General features: G+C 40.8%; 1 protein-coding gene across 1 annotated transcript in view; it reads right to left on the reverse strand.

Annotated features, from left to right (window-relative positions):
• Positions 1–545: 545 nt before the first annotated feature.
• Positions 546–27,752, reverse strand: part of ccdc61 (coiled-coil domain containing 61) — a 45,747-nt gene continuing 18,540 nt past the window's right edge. The window contains exons 7-13 of the mRNA XM_051919145.1: positions 27,231–27,359; positions 21,850–22,255; positions 21,656–21,734; positions 16,226–16,423; positions 15,775–15,841; positions 2,721–2,793; positions 546–1,108 (exon numbers count right to left, since the gene is read on the reverse strand). Coding sequence (XP_051775105.1) covers positions 1,026–1,108; positions 2,721–2,793; positions 15,775–15,841; positions 16,226–16,423; positions 21,656–21,734; positions 21,850–22,255; positions 27,231–27,359 — 1,035 coding nt within the window. The 3' untranslated portion in view covers positions 546–1,025. The remainder of the gene's footprint in view (positions 1,109–2,720; positions 2,794–15,774; positions 15,842–16,225; positions 16,424–21,655; positions 21,735–21,849; positions 22,256–27,230; positions 27,360–27,752) is intronic.

Consider the following 27,752-nt stretch of genomic DNA (forward strand, 5'->3'; position numbering starts at 1 on the left):
GTCACTAGACTGGCTGCTGGCATCAGCGTACATGAAGTTCACATCTTTGATGCTTGCCAACGGAGAAGCCGGTAGGTCAGCACTCACATGTATAGAGACACTTGTGAGGTCCTATGCTCAGTTTCATCTGACTGGGTCTGTGAATGAATGGCATCTGATGATGTCACCTCTTCATGGCAGCAGATCTCCTTTCATTTGTAGCTCCCAGAGCTGGTGGAACGAGCTGCCCACCTCCGTCAGAACTGCAGACTCCTTCAGTGTGTTTAAGCAGCGTCTGGAGACTCTCTTGTTTGGCAAACTTCTGTCTAATTCACAATGGCCTTCTCAGGTTCATCTAACAAAGGAAGGGCACTAGCATGTGTTTGGTTCGGATCTCTTCACTTGTGATGGTCACTTTTGTCCCCTTGTTCCTAGACAGTCCCCAGACTGCTGTTTACTCCATTATGGTGACTTCTTTTACAAATCACACTGGATAAAAGCGTTTTCCAAGTGAATAAATGTAAACGGACGGATAGCCAATAAAAGTCCCAGCCAGTGACAACAGATGACACATCCTATAGTTTATTTAGATTTCCCTAGTAGTTGTCAAGGAGAGTTAACACTCTGATTTGACTGCACAATACTGCAGGACAGGTGACATTTAAGGCTTGGATATTTTGAAAACTATACCAAACAGAATACAGAAGAAAAATAAATATGAAAATAACTTCTGCAAAGTTCTCAATATCAGTGTGATCTGGATAAAAAATATATACAATAAAAGTAAATCAACAGATTAAATTAACCAAATGTCATAATTAAAAATAAAGCCCACCCATCTCAAAGAGGAACTTTTTTCCAAGTCAAAAGCTGCCTCACTGTCCGTTCGGCTTGTTCAAAGCAGCCCGTTAGACCGAAAAAACAAGCTGAACTTCAGACAGACAGGCGTACTAGAAAATGGGAGGTCCTTGGCAGCTGCCCCACCAACCGGACCACTGGACACCCTTACAGTGCAATGTGGTGTGGTGTGGTCCTGCCCTGGACTGCTAGCAGCGAGCCTCCATGTTTCTCAGGTATTCTCTAACAGTCATTAAGCGAGCATCAATATCTGACAATTCATAGGAGTTCTCTGTAAAATAAATAAATAATCAAAAATTAATTAATAAAAAAATAATTCATCAGAAGTTTTGTCAGGTTTTAGTAATGCAAAACAACAGTTAAGAAAAAAAAAAAAACACCAAATGTACAGTTGACTCCAAACGTTTACATTAAAATAACCTCAACTTCACATCTGCGGTGGATATAAACGTCTGCACACCCTGCCAAAATGTCAGATAAAAACATGAAACCAAGAGAAATCCTGACAGAACTTATTCTGCCTTTGTTGCAAAATTGCAATCTGTATAAAGAAGGTGAAAACAAATTAGAAACTGGGAAAAAAAAAAAAACTGGTGGCATTAGTGTGCAAAGCTGAAGCCCAAGCCCCTTTGGATTTTACAACATCACTCAGTCTTTGTGGGTAAGAGTCTACCAGGCTGGCCCATCCGGTAATTTTTTGTCCCACTCCTCCAGATCTGTCAAATTCCAACAGTGTCTCCTGTGCACAGCTCTCTTCAGGTCACCCCACAGGTCAGGGTGGGCTCTGGCTGGGCCATTCAACCCTATTGACCCTCCTTTGATGAAGCCCTTGCTTTGGGTTGTTGTCATGTTGAATGTTGAGGTTCATCTTCATATTCCCAGCAGATGCATGAAGGTTTTGTGCCACAATAGAGTGACACATAGAGATCTTCATGATTCCATCCACCTCAACTAAAGCCCCAGATCCAGCTAAGACAAGCAGCCCCAAAGCACAATGCTACCTCCACCGTGCTTCACTGCGGATATGGTGTTCTTTAGATGATGTGCCAAACATACCTTTTGAAATTACAGCCATATAGTTCAGCCCTGGTCTCATCAGACCACAGTACTTTTTCCATGTGTTTTTTGGGAGACTGGGGATACCTTTATACAACGTTTAGCCAAGCCTGGATGCTTTTCTTTGCAAGAAAAGGCTTTTGTCTTGCTATCCTATCCTACCACACAACCCGGACATATGAAAAATACGACTGATTATTGTCACATGTAGGCAACAACCAGGACGGGCCAGGAAATCCTGCAGCTGCTCAAATGTTGCTGTAGGCCTCTTGGTGGCCTTCATGACCAGTTTCCTCTTTGGTCTTCTCATCAATCTTGGAGGAACGTCCTGATCTTGGTAGACTCCCTGTTGAGCCATATTTTCTACACTTTTTGATGAGTCTCTTGTAACTCTGAGCACAATATATACATAATATACACACACAAACACATTAGTAGGTTTTGTTGGAGGCATGGTGACGTAGTGTTAAGCACTGCAGCCTCACAGCTCAGATAACATTTTTGGCCACAATAATCAGTCCAGTATAATTGGTGTATGCTCCCTTAGCCATCAGAGACGCTTAAAAGACCTTTACGCCATTATAATCAGCACAAAAACATGTATAGTTCAGATCCTCCTTGCCCACTGACTTCAATGCAGTTTACAGAGATTGCCGAAGTACCCAGACATTTCCATGACTTTGCCATCTCATGGTGAAGCAAACTTTGCGGTGTTCACTCGTCACTATTCATTAACATGATGTGTGTGAAGTTGTTTTTGTGTGAAAGCTTTTAGCCAAGGTTAACGTAAACGTATGGCCTTAACTGTACAGAAAACAACACATTACCTTTGTCGCTGGCTTTGTTTATCCTGTTTGGAGTGCTTGACATCCTCTTCTTGGCCTTGGACCGGCTACCTGGCTGTAAAAAACAAAAACCAGTCGTACTCCATTCTACAGTCAGTGAGGCTTTCTTATTTAATTTACTGATCCATTAGGTTTGGGATGTTTGACATTAAAGCTCCCATCAGTTTTTGTATCATAGCTTGAATAAAGTCCCCATTACACCACGTGACAGATCTCTGTAGCTTCAAATATTGCTGTGACGTTGGGAATGCGCCGAGTGCTTCAAAACTGGGGCTATGCCACACCCCCAAAGCCATAAAAGGGAGTAGGAAGCTGCTGGTTGTGTTTTACTCTTGTGACGATATTGAATTAAATATGGAATAATGAATATGGATATTTCGACCTGTTACCCGCCAATAAGGTAAATACTATGCCACACTATTCATGTGTAGTGATTCTTTCAATGTGTCATTAATACCGTTGACACATTCCCTAAACCCTGTTTGTTTAATAAGCGCACTCCTAAACTCCAATACGATTGTCTTTGCCCCTCGGTACGATTAATTCACCAAACACTGATGGCAAAATTTTCATTTTTCATCACAGAAATCCCCTCCCGTGAAGAAGCTGTCACATAATTTAACAATACACTGTAAAGCCCCACTGATTCGTAATGACTTGTCATGGCAACAGGTTACACCTTTAGGACAACAAATTTAAACATTCATTTACTGTAGAAAAATCATTGCACATACCAACATGTACAATTATTGCGACATTTAAAGGATATCTCTCTATTATAAAAACAAAAAAAAATCTTGGAAGGAGACGAGACGCAATTGTCTCAGAGACCCTTTCACATCCCACAAGATGAGTCTTCATGCCAAGCGATGGAACCACGCCTGGGCCGGAAGCCCAGCGAGACAAGAGCTTATGCAAAGAGATTTGGAAAAGTCCTGCATGGTTATGTCAGACACATTTGTTGTAGAGAGAAAGAAACGATATTCACTCGCACACAGTCACATGAAAATGTTTGGGAACCCCTCTTAATTCTTTGGATTTTTATTTCTCATTGGCTGAACGTCTGTTTAATATCTGACATGCCTTATGGAAACAGTAGTATTTCAGCAGTGACATTAAGTTTACTGGATTAACAGAAAAAATGCACTATGCATCATAACAAAATTAGACAGGTGCATAAATGTAGGCACCCCAACAGAGATATGACATCAATACTTAGTTCAGCCTCCTTTTGTAAATCTAACAGTCTCTAGACGCTGTCCTCCTGTAGCCTTTGATGAGTGTCTGATTCTGGAATGGCGGTATTGTTGACCATTCTTTATATAAAATCTGTCCAGTTCAGTTCAGTTTGATGGACAGCCTGCTTCAAATCATCCCATAGACTTTCGATGATATTCAAGTCAGGTGACTGTGATGGCCATTCCAGAACATTGTACTTCTCCCTCTGCATGAATGCCTTTGTAGATTTCCAACTGTGTTTTGGGTCATTGTCTTGTTGGAACATCCATCCCCTGCATAACTTCAACTTTGTGACTGATGCTTGAACATTATCCTGAAGAATTTGTTGATATTGGATTGAATTCATCCAACCCTCGACTTTAACAAGGGCCCCAGTCCCTGAACTAGCCACACAGGCCCACAGCATGATGGAACCTCCACCACATTTGACAGTAGGTAGCAGATGTTTTTCTTAGAATGCAGTGTTCTTCTTCTGCCGTGCAAAGCGCTTTTTGTTTTGACCAAATAACTCAATTTTTGTCTCATCAGTCCAAAGCACTTTGTTCCTAAATGAATCTGGCTTGTCTAAATGAGCATTGGCATACAACAAGCGACTCTGTTTATGGCGTGAGTGTAGAAAGGGCTTCTTTCTCATCACCCTGTCATACAGATGTTCTTTGTGGAAATTACGCTGAATTGTAGAATGATGTACAGATACACCATCTGCAGCCTGATGTTCTTGCAGGTCTTTGGAGGTGATCTGTGGGTTGTCTGTCACCATTCTCACAATCCTGCTCATATGGAGCTCTTCTATTTGTCTTGTCCTGCCAGACCTGCTGGTTTAACAGCAACTGTGCCTGTGGCCTTCCATTTCCTGATTCCATTCCTTACAGTTGAAACTGACAGTTTAAACCTATGAGATGGCTTTTTGTAGCCTTCCCCTAAACCAGGAGACTCAACAATCTTTGTTTTCAGATCTTCTGAGAGTTGCTTTGATGATCCCATGCTGTCACTCTTCAGAGGAGAGTCAAAGGGAAGGAAGCACAACTTGGAATTGACCACCTTAAATACCTTTATATATCTCATGTTTGGACACACCGGTCTATGAAGTTCAAGGCTTAACGAGCTCATCAACCAATTTGGTGTTGTAAGTAATCAGCATTGAGCAGTGACAAGCATTCAAATCAGCACAATGACAAGGGGACCCACATTTGTGCACAGCCAGTTTTTCACATTTGATTTAATTTCATACAACTAAATACTGCTTCACTAAAAATCTTTGTTCGGAAAACACTGCAGTACTCGGATGTTCATGGAAATGAAAGACAGACCACTGTTATCTTTTTTGTTGAAAGGAGAGTCAATGATTATGCAGGCTGAGAAGGGTTCCCAAACTTTTTCATATGACTGTATACATTGCGTTGTCACGATGTAATTCCAAACACAGAATCAAAATTCAATGCGATATTGACAAAAAGGTAAAAGTGAAAAGAGATGAAATATATGGACATAGGTAATATGACAGAAGTGTGCCTTGCCTCGTGAGATGCAGATCACACGGCATGTCAGCAGCAAGTCAGCAGGTGATCGAGCAAAGAGGAGGTAAAAAAAAAATAAAACTGTGTTTCCCATTGTATCACCGTTTCAGAAGGGGTGTTGGAGGAGCGACCGTGTCTCCTTGGGGTGCATTCAGCCCACTTCTTCACAACACAAGCGTCAAAGACGCGAAGTGGTTGGTGTGTAGCGTATTGGGGTGAGCGAAATGAGCAGAGGGCAAAGCCCCCTAGTACTTATAATAAGATCAAAATGAACATAAGAGAGTGTTCTTAGGCTTTTAGAGCACCTGTCCGATTGAGGCTGTGTAACCAACAAGGCCTTGTATGCGAGCTTCTCCTGCTCTCTCATGCTCGTGGCTGCCATGACTTCTGTAAACCAGCAGATGTCACTATTTTTTTTTTTTTTGAAGTACCAAAAGTTTGGACCTTTTCTGGCCCAATCTGGAAGAAGTCTCAAAACTTCACAGGGTTTCAAAATGCCTAATACAACTGCTTGTGTTTCACATACAGTGCATCCAGAAAGTATTCATACGCTTCACTTTCTTCAGGTTGTTATGTTTTAGCCTTGTGCTAAAACTGTTTCATTTTTTCTCTCACCAAGCAACACTCAATACCCCGAATGACAAAAGTAAAAACAGAATTTTAGATGTTTCTGCAGATTTGTCTCTATTATAATAAAAAAAATCTTGGGTTGAAATGTGATTTTCTCAGAGACACTTTGACGTCCCAAAAGCCAAGGCAGTGAGACAAAAGGACAGCTGCTGTACAGGCTTTTAAATGATCGACGCGCAGCATGACATGCAGATCACACAGCTCGGCACAAGCAGCAAGCCAGCTGATCGAGCACAAAGGAAGTAAAACTATTTGTTTCCCACTGTATCACCGTTTAAGAGGGGGTTTCAGAGGAGTGACTGCATCTCCTTAGTGTGCGTTCAGCCCCCCTCTTCACAACGCAAGAGGCATAAATGAGAATGGCTGGCGCATAGCACGCCCTAGAGGGGTAATAACTCATTCACTACAGCTTTATTACTGACAAATATCAAGAAATAAAAAATGAATGAATTGAAAATAATTTCTTTAAATTGTATATCCGTCCAACTAAACCTGGGGATGGGCGAGCGAAGCCCCCTAGTATTTTAAAAAATCCAAATCTGAAAACCTCAAAAACCCTCAAAACCTCACATAAGACAAAAAACTATCCAAATCTTTGGTTTGATCATCATTTCTGCACCTTGGTTTGTGATCCACCTGTAGTCGATTCAAAGGACTGCACCCCTGTCTATAAAAACCAAGCCATGAGCTCAAAGGAGCTGCCTGCAGAGCTTGAGGACAGGATTGTGTCAAGTCAGAAATCTGGGGAAGAAGGCTACAAACAAATTCTGACTCAATTAGTTTTCTCACAAGCACAGTGGGCTCCATAATTCTTAAACTGAATAACTTTGGAACAACCATGAATTTTCTTAGAGCTGCCCACACAGCCAAACTAAGATATTTGGTTAAAGGAGGGGGTCAAGAACCCAGTGGTCACTCTGGTGGAGGTCCGAAAGTTTCTTCCATCTCTGTTTACTCATAAATGTGTTTATAATATGGATGTGAGCAACACTGGTAGACCACAAGGTCCTTTCTCTTCTGCACTTATGGGGTGTATTGATAAAGGGGATGAGACAGAGGAGGGGAGTTGGGTGAAGAACAAATTTTGGTACTTGTGTACTAGACGGACAGCACTGAAACCTCCCCCACGGAGCCCAACACTAGAATGAGTAGGGGGAAACAATTGTACGTATGTATTTCTAGAACATTGTAATTTCTGTAAATTTATATTATATCTATAATAATAAAAGGCAAAGCCCTCACTGACTGACTGACTGACTCACTCACTGACTGACTCACTCATCACTAATTCTCCAACTTCCCGTGTAGGTGGAAGGCTGAAATTTGGCAGGCTCATTCCTTACAGCCTACTTACAAAAGTTAGGCAGTTTTCATTTCAAAATTATACGCGTAATGGTCATAACTGGAACCTCTTTTTTGTCCATATACTGTAATGGTAGGCAGCAAGATGGCCGTAGGAGACTGAGTTGCGTGTCGCGTCATCACGCCTCCCACGTAATCACGTGAACTGACTGTGAACTCAGTACGTAGAAAAGAAGGAGGAGCCCCAAAGAGCGCAGAAGAAAACATTCATTACACAATTGACAAGGCAGCGAAACAATAAGAAGCGAGTGAGTGACGCATACAAGCATCTTCATAAGACACGAGGTATAAAAAAGCACGGTGTAAACCGTAAGTCTAAATTAACTTTATACAAACGCTCCCGTTGCCGTTTGCAATGCCATATTCGCGAGATACAAGTTTAATGACAAGACACGAGGTATAAAAAAGCACGGTGTAAACCGTAACCTTAACTTTATAGAAACGCTCCCGCTGCCGTTTGCAATGCCATATTCGCGAGATACAAGTTTAATGAGAAGACACGAGGTATAAACGACAGTTTGCATCACTTTGTAACAGAGTTAAAATTGCTGTAGCGAGAAACTTTTAACTGCCGGGTCTTAGCTAACATTAAATAAACCCGTGGACATCGCAACATCACACAAGAGAGTGGCTCACGTGAAGTGACTGAACGCAGCAGGAGTGATCACTTCCATAAATCAAACCTGTTCAAAAAACACATTACACAATTGATAAGGTAGGAAAAGAATATGAAACAAGGCACGGTATAAACCGTAACTTTAACTTTATAGAAACGCTGCCGTTTGCAATACCATATTCGCCCCTGCGAAGCGCGGTGATTTTGCTATATTTATTAAACTGTTTCAACCATTGTATGATCTGCTTCTCGCAACTGAAAGAGGGCACCGTGGCAGAAGTTAGCCGACTTGCTCACCAACCACAAGCGTTACCTGGTAGGTAACCACCCATACAATCAGATTGTGAATCAGACTACGAATGCCTGCAATGTAATTACCCCGATCTACATGCTGTCAAATGAACGAACCTCACGCCGTGGCACAACGTTAGGGGCTTCGCCTCTACGTCCGAGGATCGATTCCCGTAAGGGAGTGCAGTGACTGTGTACTCCTGATGAGCCCACAATTACGGCGAAACACGTGTCGCATACTATGCATCTTCAAAGCACGGTGTAAACAGTAAGTTTAAATTGAGTTTATAGAAACGCTCCCGCTGCCGTTTGCAATACCATATTAGATGACTTTGTAACAGAGTTAAAATTGCTGGAGCGATAAATTTTTAACTGCCGGGTCATGTCGCGTGTTCTTGGGTAGGTACACCAAAAAATGTATACATTTATGCATGTAATGGGCAAACAAAAAATGTACTATACCCGAAAGCACTACAGTAGTACTCAATGTATCTTTACTTCTTAAATGTTAATGTTTTACTGTTTAATAATTTATACGCTTCTTATATGTTATTCACATTCTTTTATCAAAATACCAGTAACAGCGCACTGCACGATAACGTGGAGTGAATACACTTGACATGACCATTCATAGTATTTATCCTCTTTCTCTGTACGTTTACCATTCGTTTGCTCAGACGTTGATGCGCTTGCTGCTTAATGAGCAGCTCTTCACCCTAGCGTCCTGCTGCTTCTCTTCTTTCGTCTGCATCTTTTCCCGTTAAAACTGATTTTTTTTAAAACTTAGTATGTTTTCTTTAATTTTTCAGTTAAGCTGGCACTTAAGTCTTCAATCTGCCTCAACAATGATTAGCGAAGGTGGTAGACAATGAAAACGTCAGCCGTACGCATCCGCCACGCACGCACTGGTGCGCGCAGCTCTGAGTTGATTCTACAATAAAATAAAATAAAGATAAAAAGAGTAATAACTTGCAGCACCGCTATTCAATTACACTTGCCTAACGCCTCTCCTAAGGGGAAATACTGTGGGATCTCGACATCCGTCAAAGCAGCAATCACAAGCCCGATTAGAAAGCGGGAAGCTGTGATTTGTCGTCTCCCTCCCATGTAACAATCACAGCCCGTGTTGCAACGCACTATGTATGTATATGTATATGTATATATGTGTATGTGTGTGTATATGTATGTGTGTGTTCATATGTGTGGGAAAGCGAATAGTAGACGTGACGTAGTATCTGTGTACCAAATTTCAAGTCAATAGGTGAAACGGTTTGCGAGCTACAGCTGATTTAAAATCCTGGACAGACAAACGAATAGCCACGGTAGTGTTTTATAGAAGAACATTTTACTGTTTAATAATTTATATTTATATGCAATGTGCTTCTTATATATTACTTCATATTCTCATATGATAATGATGTTAATGTTGTTTATATTGATTTCTATGTTATTGTAAGTGCCCTTTATTTGTGGAAAAATAAATTTGGCAATTAAACTTATTTTATACATACATTTTATTTTTTTCTCTTGCACTCAGTGAGCGAATCCACTGGGTAATCAGCTATATATATATATATATATATATATATATATATATATATATATAGATAGATAGATAGATAGATAGATAGATAGATAGATAGATAGATAGATAGATAGATAGATGTGTATGTATGTAGATATACAAATATGTATATATATGTATATATGTGTATATATGTAGATATACAAATATGTATATGTATATATATGTATATGTGTCTGCATGTGTGTGTGTATATAATATATATATATATATATATATTCACAGCATTCGTAGTCTGTGTCACAATCTGTTAGTGTGGGTGGTTACCTACCAGGTAACGCTTTGTGGTTGGCCAGCAATCTGCTAACATCCACCACGGTGCCCTCAGTTTGTGAGGAGCAGATCATAGAATGGTTGAAATAGTTTACTGTCAAATAAATGCAAAGAGTACACGACACGTGTTTCGCCCTCATATATATATTTTTTTTATCCTAATAAATATGTTATGAATTCGTCAAAATGCTTCTGTTTTCCTTTGTCATTCCGTCCGTCCGTTTAGTACACAAGTTCCCAAATTTTCTGCAGTTTAACATCAACAAAACCAAAGCAACTGGTTATTGACTTTCACCGCACCAAACAGCCCCTACATCTGGTCATTATTCAGGGAGTAGATGTAGAGGTGGTCCACTCCTACAAGTAGTTAGGGGTCCATATCAGTGACAGGCTTGTGGTATAGCGGATCTGTGGCTTAGAATAAAAGGCCAGTTTTTAAATAAGTAAATCGCCGCACTCACAGTTTAAAGAGGGGGCATGTCATTGCGGTCAGAGCGGTTCTCGGACGCGACGTGCTGCGGGTGTTTTCTCGCTCAAGTGCACGAGTGAGGAATCGTCTGTATCTGTAATTGATGGCGGGAGCTGCTAATTGCTGCACTTGTGCCACGTCCCCATTATATATAGTAGGAGTGCGAGTGCGGAGGGAAGAGAAGAGAATAGAAAGACACATTAAGCGGAGGTTAATGGACAGAAAGAAGACAGGAGTTGGAGTAAGCCAGCGCTTATGAGGAAGAAGCAGGACGACGGGGATGGGGTCTCAGGCAGAGGCACGAGGATCACTCCTGTTGAGCAGCCTGGAGTAGGAGTGAGCGCTGCGCTCAGGGATGTCTTCTCGCTGGATGGAGCCTGGATAAGCGGCAGTGGAAGTGGGAGCAGGGTCCGGCAGCGGGGGCACAAGCCAAGTATAATGGATATCTGCGCCTGTTGGCATACATCTCTCTGTGCTGCCAAGCCAATGAAGGATAAGCCGGAGTGGCATCAGTTTCAAGAAGGAAGCACCTGGCAATGAAAGATTTTTAACGCTCCTGGTGGTATTTTATTGTTGGTTTTATTGGATTATTTTAACCTCCACATTTTCAACTGTTTTTTAACGGAATATGTATTTACTGATGCTTTGATTGCACTGCACTTTTTGGTTTTGCACTTTGCATTTTTCCCCTTGCTTTGTTTGGTGTCTTCATTGTCCAGCTCATCTGGTTACATTACTGACAGTGTTGGGTTCAAGGGCTCCCAAAAGGGAAGTGGAAGTGGATGCGCAAGAACCTGCATCGTCACAAGGCTGGACTGGTCTAGAGTAGAACTATATGAGAAGCAGCAGAGCAGACTCTTCCTCCTTACATGACTGCACTCTTGGAATGTGGTTAGTGACATCCTTCACATATTCTGTAACTCTGTGATGTTCACTGTGATTGTCTATCCTGTAGTGTGCTGGGCCAGTAACATCACTTGCACAGATGCCCACCGAATCAACAAGCTAACTTAAAGCTACTGAATGACCTCTGGACACCCAGGAGGTCATAGTGGAGGAGAAAATGAATATAAAACAGTGCCATTATGAACAATGCTGCACATCCACTCCCTGACACACTAACACTGAGGACTTTCAGACAATGAATTATTTTGCAGAAGTGTGTCATGAAACTCGACTTGGCCCTCCTTTATATCAACAGCAATATGCCTGTATAGCGCCTTACTGGGAGTGGGACTGCCAAGCCAAAAGTAATTACTTTTTCATTTTCTTTCTGTTTAGCCAGACTGGTTTGTGTTCAGACTAGAGTGTGTGTTTATTTATTTAAAAAACCAAATTGTCCCTGGGCACAAATAAAGTTACATTTATCCATCTATTCATCTAAAGCTGTCCTTGAATGGCCAAGCCAGAGCCTGAACTTGAATCCAGTCAAGTACAGTGCATCCGGAAAGTATTCACAGCGCATCACTTTTTCCACATTTTGTTATGTTACAGCCTTATTCCAAAATGGATTAAATTCATTTTTTCCCTCAGAATTCTACACACAACACCCCCATAATGACAATGTGAAAAAAGTTTACTTGAGGTTTTTGCAAATTTATTAAAAATAAAAAAAACGGACAAATCCCATGTCCATAAGTATTCACAGCCTTTGCTCAATACTTTGTCGATGCACCTTTGGCAGCAATTCCAGCCTCAAGTCTTGTTGAATATGATGCCACAAGCTTGGCACACCTATCCTTGGCCAGTTTCACCCATTCCTCTTTGCAGCACCTCTCAAGCTCCATCAGGTTGGATAGGAAGCGTTGGTGCACAGCCATTTTAAGATCTCTCCAGAGATGTTCAATCGGATTCAAGTCTGGGCTCTGGCTGGGCCACTCAAGGACATTCACAGAGTTGTCCTGAAGCCACTCCTTTGATATCTTGGCTGTGTGCTTAGGGTCGTTGTCCTGCTGAAAGATGAACCGTCGCCCCAGTCTGAGGTCAAGAGCGTTCTGGAGCAGGTTTTCATCCAGGATGTCTCTGTACATTGCTGCAGTCATCTTTCCCTTTATCCTGACTAGTCTCCCAGTCCCTGCTGCTGAAAAACATCCCCACAGCATGATGCTGCCACCACCATGCTTCACTGTAGGGATGGTATTGGCCTGGTGATGAGCGGTGCCTGGTTTCCTCCAAATGTGACGCCTGGCATTCACACCAAAGAGTTCAATCTTTGTCTCATCAGATCAGAGAATTTTCTTTCTCATGGTCTGAGAGTCCTTCAGGTGCCTTTTGGCAAACTCCAGGCGGGCTGCCATGTGCCTTTTACTAAGGAGTGGCTTCTGTCTGGCCACTCTATCATACAGGCCTGAGTGGTGGATTCCTGATGAGATGGTTGCCCTTCTGGAAGGTTCTCCTCTCTCCACAGATGACCTCTGGAGCTCTGACAGAGTGACCATCGGGTTTTTGGTCACCTCTCTGACTAAGGCCCTTCTCCCCCGATCGCTCAGTTTAGATGGCCGGCCAGCTCTAGGAAGAGTCCTGGTGGTTTCGAACTTCTTCCACTTATGGATAATGGAGGCCACTGTGCTCATTGGGACCTTCAAAGCAGCAGAAATTTTTCTGTAACCTTCCCCAGATATGTGCCTCGAGACAATCCTGTCTCAGAGGTGTACAGACAATTCCTTTGACTTCATGCTTGGTTTGTGCTCTGACATGAACTGTCAACTGTGGGACCTTATATAGACAGGTGTGTGCCTTTCCAAATCATGTCCAGTCAACTGAATTTACCACAGGTGGACTCCAATGAAGCTGCAGAAACATCTCAAGGATGATCAGGGGAAACAGGATGCACCTGAGCTCAATTTTGAGCTTCACGGCAAAGGCTGTGAATACTTATGTACATGTGCTTTCTCAATTTTTTTATTTTTAATAAATTTGCAAAAACCTCAAGTAAACTTTTTTCACGTCATTATGGGGTGTTGTGTGTAGAATTCTGAGGAAAAAAATGAATTTAATCCATTTTGGAATAAGGCTGTAACAGAACAAAATGTGGAAAAAGTGATGCGCTGTGAATACTTTCCGGATGCACTGTATCTCTAGACCAGGGGTCTCCAACATGTCGTTCACCAAAGGGTTAATGAATCCTACATAAATTTGAAAACTTGATTAGTCAAATTAAGGGTGGGCGATCTTTCCAACACAAAATCATGATCCACAATCTGAATTGTATTCTGTCTTTTCAATGTGGCAGACACTTATGAGAATATCCAGACTCAGACTCATCAAGACCTAAGTAACACTTTATTTTAAATATCAAACAAAGTTGAATTCAATTGTTCTCTCGTTCGCTAGCTAAGCAGAGTTAAGGAACACACCCTGAAGCTGGCGAGTGAGTGAGGAAGGCCCCTCTCCTCGGCCTGCTGCGTCTCTCGGATTCACGTAAATAAATTGGTACCGCGAGTGAACTCTGATACATAGCGAAATGAGAGAAGTCGCAAAATCAACCGGAATGTTCAAGCAAATTATAGAAAAAACCCGATCTAAATCCGTGAAGTAGTTCTCTTGTTTAAAGTGGACAGACAAACAGACAGATATTGGATTTTATATATTATACTGTATATTAGTAAACCTTCAACATAATGTGCAGTTAAAGTCTCAACAGCATTCTCAGCATTTCTAGAACTTAGTAGAGCCAGATAACTATAAGAATCTTCACCAAGCAGCTCTGAAAATGTCTGCTTTGTTTGGGTCTCCATACCCCTGTGAGTCTGACGTGAATGTCATGAAATCAAAGTTCAGAACACGACTGAGAGACGAACATTGAAATGACTCCAGAAGAGTGAACCTCAGTGGCTCCACTCCACCACACACCTGCCTCTCTTGTTGACTCCACGCAGTGCCAGTCATCTCACTAACTAAAAAACACATCACACATGGAACTGGACCTGTGAATAAAGTGACACAGTGACATGTGACAAAATGACAAATGAATGTCATATCTGCGGATATGGAATTGCATTGTTTTGTTTAGACAGCAATACTGTGAGATACACTAGAAAATGCATACAGACATACAAAATGCACTTGTAGGTGAACTCAATATTTTTTGTGATGTTTTAATGCAAAATGTGAGTTGTGGACACCAACATTTTGTAAATGCTCAGGCAATACAAGGTTATTCAGTTTGTTTGGGTTGAAATAAACTATGAGAATAAACGTTAGAAAACATGAGGAGCTCTCGGCCATTTTCATTTTGTAAAAGTAGCTCTCAGGGGAAAAAAGGTTGGAGACCCCTGATGAAGAAAGACCTCAAAACAGCCGTCCACTGACAGTCCACATTCAACATGACAGCCTAACTCATGCTTTTTCTCTTTGACTACAATTGCTCTGTCCGATTAAAAATTTTATATTTTTACTTTTGTTTATAATGTGTTTTATTTATTATTTTGGTGTCCTTGAATGTTTAGAAAGGCGCCTATAAATAAATAAAATGTATTATTATTATTATTAACTCTTTGAGGGCTGAATATTGCTTCCAAAAAACAAAATTTTCTGAAAAGCACAAAAAGCATTCATTGGCTTGTTTGCAGGCGGGCCAGCTGTCCTCATACGGCGGGTGAAGAGTTAAGAAGATCTGCGGAGATGAATGTTAGGAAATTCCCAAATCCTAAGTGTGTGCCGTTTGTTGAGATAAACTCAGGAAGGCGGAATGGCTACCAAAGGGGCTTCAACTAGGTACTAAGTAAAGGGTCTGAATATTTGTATCAATGGGATGTTTTAGGTTTACATTTTTAAATTCGGTTTTCACTTGGTCATTCTTGGGTATTGAGTGTTGCTTGCTGTGGGGAAAAAATTTATGATTTTAAAAAAACAGTTCTTGAATCAATTTAAATGATTTTAGCACAAAGTTGCAACATAACAAAATGTGGAAAAAATGAAGGCATCTGAATAATTTTTTTGAATGCACTGTATATATTAACATGTTTTTTTCTAAATTCAGAATTACACACACGTGCTAATTTTGATTCCTGTTCTGACAGACAGCAGAACCTTTCAATCAAACGTCCACTCACCAATATGCAGCCATTTCCCAGTCCTGAATTGCAAGGATGCTTCTTTTTTCTGTTCCTTGACGTTGACCTGAAAAGAAACGAGACAGGGCACAGATTTGTAGACCACCATAGAACTGCATATGCTGTATTACATCTCAGAATTAATTATTTTAATAATGTTGTTGCCTCCTCCTCAATTTACAGGCACACACTTTGGTGTCAAGACAAGGTATTTAGCCAAATGAATAAAGAGAAGCCGTGCATAACAGTATTCTAGCTAATGTGGCAAATCGCATCAACATTTAACCCCCTCAATTTTGTTCATGGCGACTCCTGCTTTTAACAGCCTGTACTTCCTTTATTTGTGGTCTTCTTCAAGGCCAACAGCAGTGACTACTGTGTACTCCTAAAACCATTTCCTTCTACCTAAGACTATAATCTTAAAGTGTAAATGTCACAGTGTTATACGTACTTGGAGGGAAAAGGCCCAGAGAGATCCTCCGTCTCCGACATTGAGCTGGCTGAAGACTGCCTGCTCCGCAGTGTTTCGGCAGAGGAGCTTCGTGCAGAGCCGACACTCCTACCTGCCGGCCGTGTGGCTCTCGAGAAAGTCCGGCCCCTCTGTGCACTGCTGGGGGATGACAGCATGTCCCTCAGCACTTTCCGTTGGCTGGAGATCAAAAAAAGGGAAGCAAAATGAAAATGAAGAGCAGAACTTTACATTCATTTGGGTTATGGGACCACCTACTGCAACTATCCACATTGGACGGAGATCTACCAACTACAGTATAATTAATCTCTATCACAAAGTGAAGCGTTGCTTCATAATGTTGGAGTTCCGTCAGTAGCAGTGACGAGAACAACTTTGCACAGTTGCCATTTTATTAGATCCACCTGCTCAGACCTTGAAGAAGATGGGCACTGCCATGCTACAGGTCTTTCTTGTCAGACAAGAACAAGGTGAGGCTACAATGCAAACATGATCACCAAAGCTGATGAAGAGGAGTGAAGACTTGCAAAATGTTGCTTAGTCTGACCAATTTATTTCTACTACTATACACAGATTTAACAATCAGAACTTGGCTTAAACTTCAAGATGCTGCATACCTCACGTCAAAGGTAAAGGCTGCTGCTGGAGGTAAGGAGATGTTAGCTCACATTAGGCCTTTTAATCTCATCCTGGGTTGTGTTTAGCCTTGCTGAACTTCCAAAAGACAGAACACCCCCCATTTATTTTAATATATATCTTAAAAAGGGGTCCAAAAATGGGTGTGAGGTGTTACCCATAAGGAGCAACGTTTCTTTCTTTCTTTCAACCACTAAAAACCTTTAAAACTGCAAAAGACCTGTTTTTGTGAGTTTTCCGATTGCAAAATCACATGTGAAACAAAATTTTTCATCAGCTTTGTGAAACGGAATGCGAAAGGAAACTTGACTGTTCCGCCCACCATTACCTATTATTTTTTGATGCTATGTTGTCAATGGGTTTAGAAAATGGATAGATGAATATTAGACATAATCAATGGAGTGAGATTCGGGCCACTGGACAAGGACAGGGGTGTCCTGATCTGTGTTGGTCAAGCGTGTGGATAGGAATTTCATTACACTGTGTACACGTGACAGTCACTCTGAAATGAACTGACCACGCTACGTTATTTTAAGCAAGATTTTACATTTTTGAAACAGCCAACGCTGTCACACACTGGCATATCGTTACTAAGTGTGATAGAGATAAGCCACGATAAAACAGAATGAAACACAATTTTTCAGTGTATCATAGTGAATATTTATTCAGGGCCATTTTAGACAGACAGACACTTTATTAATCCCAAAGGGAAATTCATGCTGAAATTTTATGCTGAAGATGTTATAATTTTAGGCTTTGATGCCAATACAGTGTTGCATTTTGTAGCCATTTAAATAAATGTTATGAATCAGGTTTGAATCACTTTTACAACTTTATCAAATACCACCACCGGTGCCATCTTCTGTAACAATACCAAGACCTGCAGCGACGTCTCCCAGGACACCCTACTCTTTGAATCCATGGATTACGGAAAGCACCATTATTCAACCAGCCAGCCAGTTTATTAATGTGTGATTAAACATCTATTCATGAAATCACACTAAACCAGGAAAAAATACAAAGCCACAGCATTCATGGCTCCCAGTCAGCAACAAGTTACCACAATTATGGAATCCAAATATACGCACAAAGGGCGCATTCTCAACTCATGAGCACTAAGACAATGAGGGAATTAATATGAACACACAAACGCAGGATAAGGTAAGAAACTCGATTAAGGCAGAAATCTGGCTTCTTAAAAACCTCCATTTACATGTGCAAGTCCACCTATAGATAGATAGATAGATAGATAGATAGATAGATAGATAGATAGATAGATAGATAGATAGATAGATAGATAGATAGATAGATAGATAGATAGATAGATAGATAGATAGATAGATAACTTTATTAATCCTATGTATCTAAGGGGAAATTCACAGATTAACACTCATTTTACTAAAAGCCTGTGAAAAATGTCATTCTTCTTGAACATCCTAATTTCCCCTGACAAAAGCGAGGAAATGCGTAGGCCCGAGTCACCTCACCAATTGCGCTCCATGCAGGGAAGGCTCAGTATTCGAACCTGTGATCTCCTTACAGTGGGACAGCAGTGTTATGTCTGCACCGCCTGTGTGGATCTACGGGGCAACAGCATTACTACTGTGACACCTGCGTGGATATCAAATGTAACCCGTTAAAAATGAAACAGGCAAGCAGACACAAGCATGCAAACATCTTTATATTGTACTGACTGATAGTTGGACCTCAGTTCTTACACAACCACAGAAACAGGTCATTTGAACAATCTATTTTTATTTGGTTTTATTTGTGAATAAAAGTATGCTTGTTTTGTTATACCATTTGTGAAAGTGTTTATTTGGTATATGGTCCTTATCTTTACACATTCTAAACTTCATGTCAACATTATATCATTATTACTATATTATATATATGTCCATTATCCAACCCACTATATCCTAACTACAGGGTCATGGGGGTCTGCTGGAGCCAATCCCAGCCACAAGGCAGGAAACAAACCCCAGGCAGGGCACCAGCCCACTGCAGGGTGCCCACACACACACCAAGCACACACCAGGGACAATTTAAAATCTCCAATGCACCTCACCTGCACGTCTTTGGACTGTGGGAGGAAACCCACGCAGACACTGGGAGAACATGCAAACTCCACACAGGGAGGACCTGGGAAGCGAACCTGGGACTCCTAACTGTGAGGCAGCAGCGCTACCCACTGTGCCACCCTATATAATACATAAATACATAAAAGTCAATGTGTGTGTGTATGTATGTTCTAGCATCACTTCTGAACAGCTGGAGCAATTTTCATGAAATTTGGTACACGTTACTCATTGGTTGACTAAAACTACTGTAGGGTGAAATCAACTCTAACCAACCCCCTTCTGGGTAGGGTGGGGGGTGATCTTGCGGTCTTGTATGCTTGTTATCATCCAGTTGACAGTCAGAACGACCACCAGAGGGCGAACTGGAGGTGACTGTCTGCATTCTTCATGTTTGAGCTCCACTGCGCCGCCCCTGTTGCTTTACAAATTAAATAGAGTTGCCCGGTTCTGAGCGTCAACTAGATGATAACAGACATACAAGACCGCATGACAAGCACATTACTGAGTCTTCATTGTTTGTTAATTTATTTTTAATTTTTTTAAGTTTTAAATTATATTTTTCTTAAACAATTAAAAAAAAAAAAACACTTTATTTTCCTCCTGGGCAACGCTGGGTATTTCTGCTGGTCACCTATATAATTCCTTACAACTCACTGCCAGATAAAATCTTCAACCCAGACTTGAGCTCTGAGAACTGTGGCTGGCTGAATGGGTGAGTGCAGGTTGAGTGCCACAAATTCAGACATTTGCAAAACAAAAGTGCTTATCAGCGGGCAATTAGCGCAGTGATAAGGACCCTCTAGTTTCCTGGTGTGTGTAAGGAAACTTAAGAGGTTCGGGGAGAATGGAATTTTGGCAGGGATTCTAGTGTTAAGCGTCATCAATGGCAGCCATGAACTTAAAAATAAGCATGCAGCCTGCGTCTCCAGGGCAGTGTGGGGAACATTACTCATTATTTACAAAAAAGGCAACAAAATAATAATAAATCTTTTAAAATTTATATAGCACTTTTCTCATTACTCATAGCGCTCTCCACACATGGAGGACCCGGGAAGTGAACCCAAATCTCCTTCCTGCAAAGCAGCAGCACTGCCACTGTGCAATGTTACATACAGTAGTTAGTTTTTATACAATGTAGCAATGACTTACAGTGTGTTACTGTTGCATTAGGATCCATTTTTAAAAAACAAATCATTTCTTTTTACTGCTACACATGTGATACATCTTCCACTGAATCAAAGCAAAACAAATTCTCATAAACCCTTATTGGAATGTCTGAAAGTCATTAAAATATGGATGTCACTAAAGTTTTGCAATCTAAAGGAAAAGAAAAACAAGACAGATTGTGTGTTTTGGGCCTTCTGATCTTAATTGTGCTCGTGCAAGTAACCTTGGCCCTCTGACAACCTACTGTAAACCAAAAAAAAAAAAAAAAACTTGCCGTGATTTTTGATAATGCCCCCTAATCCATTATTAAAGCCTCTCTGTATCAGCTCGGGGGATTTGCTGAATTCAAGCCTTTTCTTTCTGCAGATGATTTTCAAACAGTAATTCATGCGTTTGTCTCTTCTTGGCTTGACTATTCCAACTTGTAAAACAGTGGCGTTAACCAGACATCCCTTGATCATCTTCAGCTAGTCCAGAGCACAGCGGCCAGGCCTCTAACAGGCACATGAGAGCAGAACCACATTGCACCCATTTTTAGCTTCTCTTCACTGGCTTCAGTTTAAAATGTTCTTGTTTGTTTTAAGTCTCTCATCTTACTGACCTCTTTAAGACTTTTACTCTCCCACGCGATCACTCAGGTCCTCTGACCAATTACTGATCATGCTGTGGTCTACACTTAAGATCAGAGGGGACCTGTCCCTTTGTGGTAGCTGCCCCAAACTTTTGGAAACCAGTCTGAAAGTTTCTTCTTTTATCTTAGCCTTTCATTAAACTTACATGACTGTACTTTTTTATTCACAGTATTTATACGTTTTTGGTGTGTTTATTTATTTTTATGGACACTGGACAGAACTTTGGTCAACTGCCATTATTTTAAATGTGCCCTATAAATAAAAGTGACTTGGCTCACTTTTGCGTTATTCTTTTGCATGAAAAATTGCAAATTTGCCTTGCCAGCATTTGCTATTAAATCCTATGCCCATATATGAACCTTCAATAAACTGACCAGAAAGACCAACCAAATGGGACCATTTCCTTGTGTTTAATAAATACGTGTAGTCCTTTGTGTGCTGTTAAGTAAATAACGTGTCCTATTGTGAAATCCCCAACCTGAGTTGTTGATGATTTGCAGTATGGACAATCTAACAGAGTGCTTTTTAGGATGAGGTGGTGTAGGAAGTTGGCAGCATAAACGTGCATTTGAAAGAAAGAAAGAAAAAAGTCATACTGTGTGTAACTGTGTGATGTTATCAAGTCAGCACTGACCACAATCATTAAGAAATGTTTTCAGCACCTTGTTGAATTCAAAGATTAAAGAGTTGTGCAGGCAACAGTGGGACCTACATGGCACCAGATATGCGCATCTAATAAATGATCACTGATGATATATAACATAGAATTAGTTTCAGAACCAAAACAGGAAAGGCAGATGGACCTTTTAGTCTTATTTAATACCACAAATCAAACTGAGTTACAATTTGATATATGATATAATAATAGTAATAATAAAAAAGAAAAAAAATCCTACTTCCTCGTCTCTGTCTCCATCTGTTTGCGTGCTTTGTCTTTTACATATGCAGTGGGGTCAAACCGTGGAGGTCTTCTTGCTATAAAAGAAAGACAGAAGTCCCCTTAAATTCATTTTTTTGTGTTTTTTCAAATTAAAATTCAGTTTTTTTTTTGTTTTTGTTTTTTTTTAGTACCAACCAGAGTTCACAATACCTGAAGGCGAAGGGGACTGTCTGGGCACCTTCAACCGTTTCTCAGCAGAACTCTGCATTTCCCGCGAGCTTGACCTTTCTCTTGAGCCAATTCTTTGATTCCGTTGCCCCCACTGCTCATTCCGCCCTCTGGAGTGCGATCGGCTTTGTGAGCGTAGCCTGTGGCCAGCACTCCTCTCATTTGACGTGGACCGTCTTTCTTCTCCTTGGCTGTGGTCCGACCCCAAAACAGAGCCTGAACGAGGTTGCCCCACTGGAGTTACCCTCCTGTAAGATCGAACAACATTTGCTTCAGAAGGATTACACTGAGAAACCACCAAAATACAAGTTAAGATATCACACAAAGTCAGCAAATCATACAAACTGGTAGCCCACTTAGATGTTTGAGCAGAGTGGTTCTCACTTTTCTAAGTATGATGAAGTAATACACAATTTAGTGTATCAATGCTTCCCCCCTCTAATTATACCCTCTTGCTTTGTGTTAGTTATCCTAAATTCTCCAGATGCACCTCTTCATAAATACTTTTCTGCTATGAGAGAACCACTAAAGTTTATTCCTGGCTTGCTATGCCTTCTCTTCTCAACACAATTTCTCACTTATCGATCATTAATCAAATGACACAATCTGTTTTTCTTGTGATCTTATTATGTGCCATTTCCAATATAGTGGATTAAACAAAATTGCACAAAACACTTTTAACACTAGAATTACCAGAGCCTACGAAAAAACTCATAAATCCGTCCCACCTTAAATCGCGTCTTAAATCCGTTTGCACCTCTCCGCCAGAGTCTTTTGTCATCTAAATGTGCTGATAAACACAAGCTACTAGCAGCCAGCTATTCCATCCCCCCACCGACTTAGAATGAACTTCTCCTAGCTCATGCCTTGCCTTGATTTGATTATCTGGGATTGAAGTGGAGTTTTAGAGTGGAAATAATATAGTAGGGCTGCACGATAACAGAAAAAATGATTATCACGATTATTTTGCTCAAAATTTTTATCACGATTAATAATGACGATTATTCCTTTGGTAAATGAAGTCTGTGACCAAAGCAGTGTAGCCTCGGCCAGTTATTCACAGATGCTGTCCTAATCATATTAGCTGCGTTGTCCGTTGTGATGCACACAAGTCTTTCTTCCACCAAGCCCCAAGCGGACATCGCTTCTTTGAGGCCGACTGCAATAAACTCCACTGTATGGTCTTGTGGGAAAAACGAAGTTTGCAAAAGCTTGCTTTTCATCTCAAACTCGCTGTCAATAAAATGAACTGTCAAGCTCAAATACGGTTCTGCAGTTCTGCTTGACCATAAGTCGGTCGTGGCAGCAAAATATTCAAGGCTGAGCCTGAGAATTTCTCTTTCTATTTCTTTTCGGCATTTCGCATACAGCGAGGGCAGCGCAACATTGGAAAAATGGTTGCGTGAGGGAATGCTATATCTTTTATCAAGTGTTGCGATCATTTTTTTAAACCCCTCACTGCTTACGGTGGTTATTGGACACATATCCTTGGCTATATGGTACGTGATCGCCTCTGTTATTTCCCAGTGTCTTTGCGAGCTAGGCAGATATGGTATTGCGTTGAACAATGTCCCTGATATTGTTGTCTGTGTTGTGGATGGCTGGTAATTTTTTTGTTGTTGCTGTTTGTGCCTTCAGTCGTTGAAATTCTTGATAGTGTACTTTGTGGTGGCTTTTAAGGTGGTTGATGAGGTCTGTTGTGTTACCTTGGGACGTTTGGACGGAACAGGAGCAAAGTTTGCACAAGACTCGTACCTGATCAACATCACATTCCTCGAAATCGAAATAGTTCCAGACAACTGAGTATGACCCCTTTTTAGGAACTAACGATCGCACTTCTGCACCTTCCTCACATTGCTCCGCCATCATATGTTTATTCTGACTGACTGTTATTGCTGCTATTGACTACTACTGCTTCAGAAAGCGCTTGCAATCTAGACGCAGTAACGTCATAGTGACGCAGTCCAATCCGTAAACTCAGCCCATAAAAAACAGTTTGGTCTTTATACTGTAAAATCGCGACGATATTTATTAACTGATCGTGGGTCATAAATATCGTTATCATGAGAAAAAAAAGATTAATCGTGCAGCCCTATAATATAGCGTTATTTGGAATACACGCATTTCATGTGTGTTCCGTTTCTATAGTAGTCTGTGCAAACACATTTTTAAATGACAAAATGTAGGCATAAACTATATAACGTATGAAGCCTGAAGTCCATATATCAAAGAAACACTTTCACAAAAGGTACAAATAAGAGAACACATGCACTTTTATTCAAAAATATAACTGCACAAAGAAAAAAAAGCAGCGTTAGCATGCCACATTGACACTCTTACTACAACCGCCGCGGTGGCGTAATGGTATCAGTTCCTGACTGGGGATCAGAGGGTAGCGAGTTCGATCCTGCACGGCTCCACTTCGAGAAGTGAACTGCTCTTATTCTTACAATTTTAGAACAACAACATAAATTTGATTTCAGTCTGTAACAGCCGGTGTAACTTATGATACTGGTAAAGGTTAGCTTTTTTTTTTTTTTTAATAATTCACTTTTCATTCTCGCAGTCGCATTCAGAATCAATCCATACAACCCCATCTGACACAGCTGTTTTCACATAAATAAAAGTGCACTTTTATTCAAGACTATAACCGAAGAATAAAGAAAGCAAGTTACAGGTGGTGGTTGATACGACAGCTTGCGTGGTGCAATGCTAAGAACTGCTGATTTCAAGTGACGGTGAGATACGCCAGCGTTTGTGTGTCAGAACCCTTTTTGGGGGGGGGGTAGTATGCATCGTGGTACACTGCAGACCTATAGCGTGTCTTTATGTCAGATGGGGCTGTATGGATTGATTCTGAATGCGACTGCGAGAATGAAAAGTGAATTTAAAAAAAAAAAAGCTAACCTTTACCAGTATCATAAGTTACACCGGCTGTTACAGACTGAAATCAAATTTATGTTGTTATTCTAAAATTGTAAGAATAAGAGCAGTTCACTTCACGAAGTGGAGCTGTGCGGGATCGAACTCGCCACTCTCTGATTCCCAGTCAGGAGCTGATACCATTACGCCACCGCGGCGGTTGTAGTAAGAGTGTCAATGTGGCGTGCTAACGCGGCTTTTTTTTTCTTTGTGCAGTTATATTTTTGAATAACAGCGCACATGTTCTCTTATTTGTACCTTTTGTGAAAGTGTTTCTTTGATATATGGACTTCAGGCTTCATACGTTATATAGTTTATGCCTACATTTTGTCATTTACTATTAGAATATGAAAAACGTTTGTTTTAAAAATGTGTTTGCACAGACTACTATAGAAACGGAACACACATGAAATGCGTGTATTCCAAATAACGCTATATTATTTCCACTCTAAAACTCCACTTCAATCCCAGATAATCAAATGAAGGCAAGGCATGAGCTAGGAGAAGTTCATTCTAAGTCGGTGGGGGGATGGAATAGCTGGCTGCTAGTAGCTTGTGTTTATCAGCACATTTAGATGACAAAAGACTCTGGCGGAGAGGTGCAAACAGATTTAAGACGCGATTTAAGGTGGGACGGATTTACGCGTTTTTTTCGTAGGCTCTGGTAATTCTAGTGTTAACTGAAGGTGGCACAGTGGTAGCGCTCCTGCCTCACAGTAAGGAGACCTGGGTTTGCATGTTCTCCCTGTGTCTGTGTGGGTTTCCTCTAGGTGCTCCGGTTTCCTCCCACGGTCCAAAGACATGCAGGTTAGGTGCATTGGCGATCCAAAATAGTCCCTAGTGTGGTGTGTGTGCCCTGCCCAGGGATTTGTTCCTGCCTTGCACCCTGTGCTGGCCTGGATTAGCTCCAGCAGACCCCCATGACCCTGTGTTAGCATATAGCTGGTAGGGAAATGACTGACTGACTTTTAACTGAACCCATGCCTTGACGATGCACTTATGGGGAGTTGGGTAAAATCTATGAACAAACTAATAGGGTTGGTTGATAATCAGCATTTCGGGAACACTGTTTTATAATATGAAATATGGAAGTCTCTGAGCTAAACTGAAATTAACGGGAGAGGTTTATAAGCTGAGCTGCACAATGCAGAACAGGCTGGAGTCACACGTGTGCATCAGAGGAACACCTTCCCAGGTCATCGCAGTTATGCAATATGCCGTTGGGGTGGGTGAGGGTGCTGCTGCTAACAGCCTCATTTTTTTTCTCCTCTACAGCAACAAAAAGACACCCCTTAAGGGATAGTAACCCCACCCCATCCAGCCATAGGGCTTTACAAGTCCGACATTATTGGACCTGAACTTGGTGAACGGACAGAGTTTCCTGTGACTGACCTGCTCTCAAGAGCCAAACACTTCCAAAAAAAGCGAACAAGTCTACTTTTGTTTTCTGTTTTGTGCCAATGAGCAGTGATTTTAAGTTATAATTGCCTGAGAATTAAAAGGGGCGATCTTGTTGGCACCCCAACACTCTTGGGACTCACCCTGCAATTATTCACCTGTCCATAACAATAACATGAGGAGAAAGAGTGAGATAGGGGGTGAAGAGAATAAGCATGTAAAATGGAGGAAAGAAAGCCACTGCCTGTCCTTAACAATGAATGAATCTGTAAACAAAAGAAAAATGATATGGAAGAGAAAAAAGTGAGACTGAGAAGCATTGCATCATTAAATAGGTCCAAATGAAACACTCTGAAGCTTCTATACTTTATACTTTGTCCACAACATTTGAAAGAAAAAAAAAGTATGATTTCTTCCAGTGATGAATAATTAAACTGCTGGGACATGTGTTTTTTTGGGAAAGCTATAGGCCCAGATTACTACCCAGTGGAATTTTACAAAAAAAAAAAAAAAAAAAAGGTTAGCTCTATTATGAAAATGTTGATAAAAGCTAAAGATAATAAAATTCAATAACAAACGTTTCACCAAGTACTAAGAAAAATAAAGACTCTCTACAATGTACATCATACAGTCCAGTTTCACTCCTGAATAACGATGTTAAGATGCTAATGAAAGTCTTGGATAGAAGGATTGAGAAAGTGCTTCCCTTGGTAATATCACAAGATCAAACCAGATTTATAAAAGGCAGACACTCAGCCTCAAACCTTCGGCTCCTTTTTAATATCATATACTCACCAAACAAAATCTAACTCTAGAAAAGTTCTACTATCTTTGGATGTAGAAAAGGCCTCTGGTAGAGTTGAATGAGATTATCTATTTACTGCACTGAACAGTTTCAGGTTTGGCCCCAATATATCCGCATGGATTAAACTAATTTATATTAGTCCAGAAGACTCAGCCAGTCCGTATTAATAACACAAATTCAGATTACTTCAAATCAGTATGCTGATACATTCTGATGTTTCCTTGATAAACCAGGCCACTTTGCTTCTAGCAGGAAACCATGCAAAAATTGTTACAAGACTTACCCTTTTTTTATATATGGCCAGTTCACTGGTGAGACTCTTCACTCGACTTTTCAGTTTTCTCTCAGATGCTTTCAGGTCTTCAATCTGCCCCCCCAACCCCCCAAAAAAAGAAGACCATGTAGCTTATTATTTCCTTTCTGCACGAAAACGTGAGATCAAAATTTTTTTCTCAGCCATCACTACAAACTTTCTGACCTAATTAGGATTTCTGGTAACCAGCACCTAACCAACACCACCTATATCAAATTCCATGAAAAAAATCTCACGTTAATCCACATGCAAAGTCATCCAGTCATATGTGCAAAGTGTCAAACGTATTTTTGATAAAAAATTGACAACCATGTCCAGGAAGTGCTCTCATGAACAAAAATGGAACACGTTCAAAATGGGACTGAGCGTTTAAACTGTACACCCACCTTCCTGACACATTTAGTGGCCAGTAGCAGCTTATTAATTGGCTAAAATTGAACCTCACTT

This window comes from Erpetoichthys calabaricus, chromosome 1 (assembly GCF_900747795.2).
Source record: "Erpetoichthys calabaricus chromosome 1, fErpCal1.3, whole genome shotgun sequence".
In the NCBI taxonomy this organism is placed as follows: domain Eukaryota; kingdom Metazoa; phylum Chordata; class Cladistia; order Polypteriformes; family Polypteridae; genus Erpetoichthys; species Erpetoichthys calabaricus.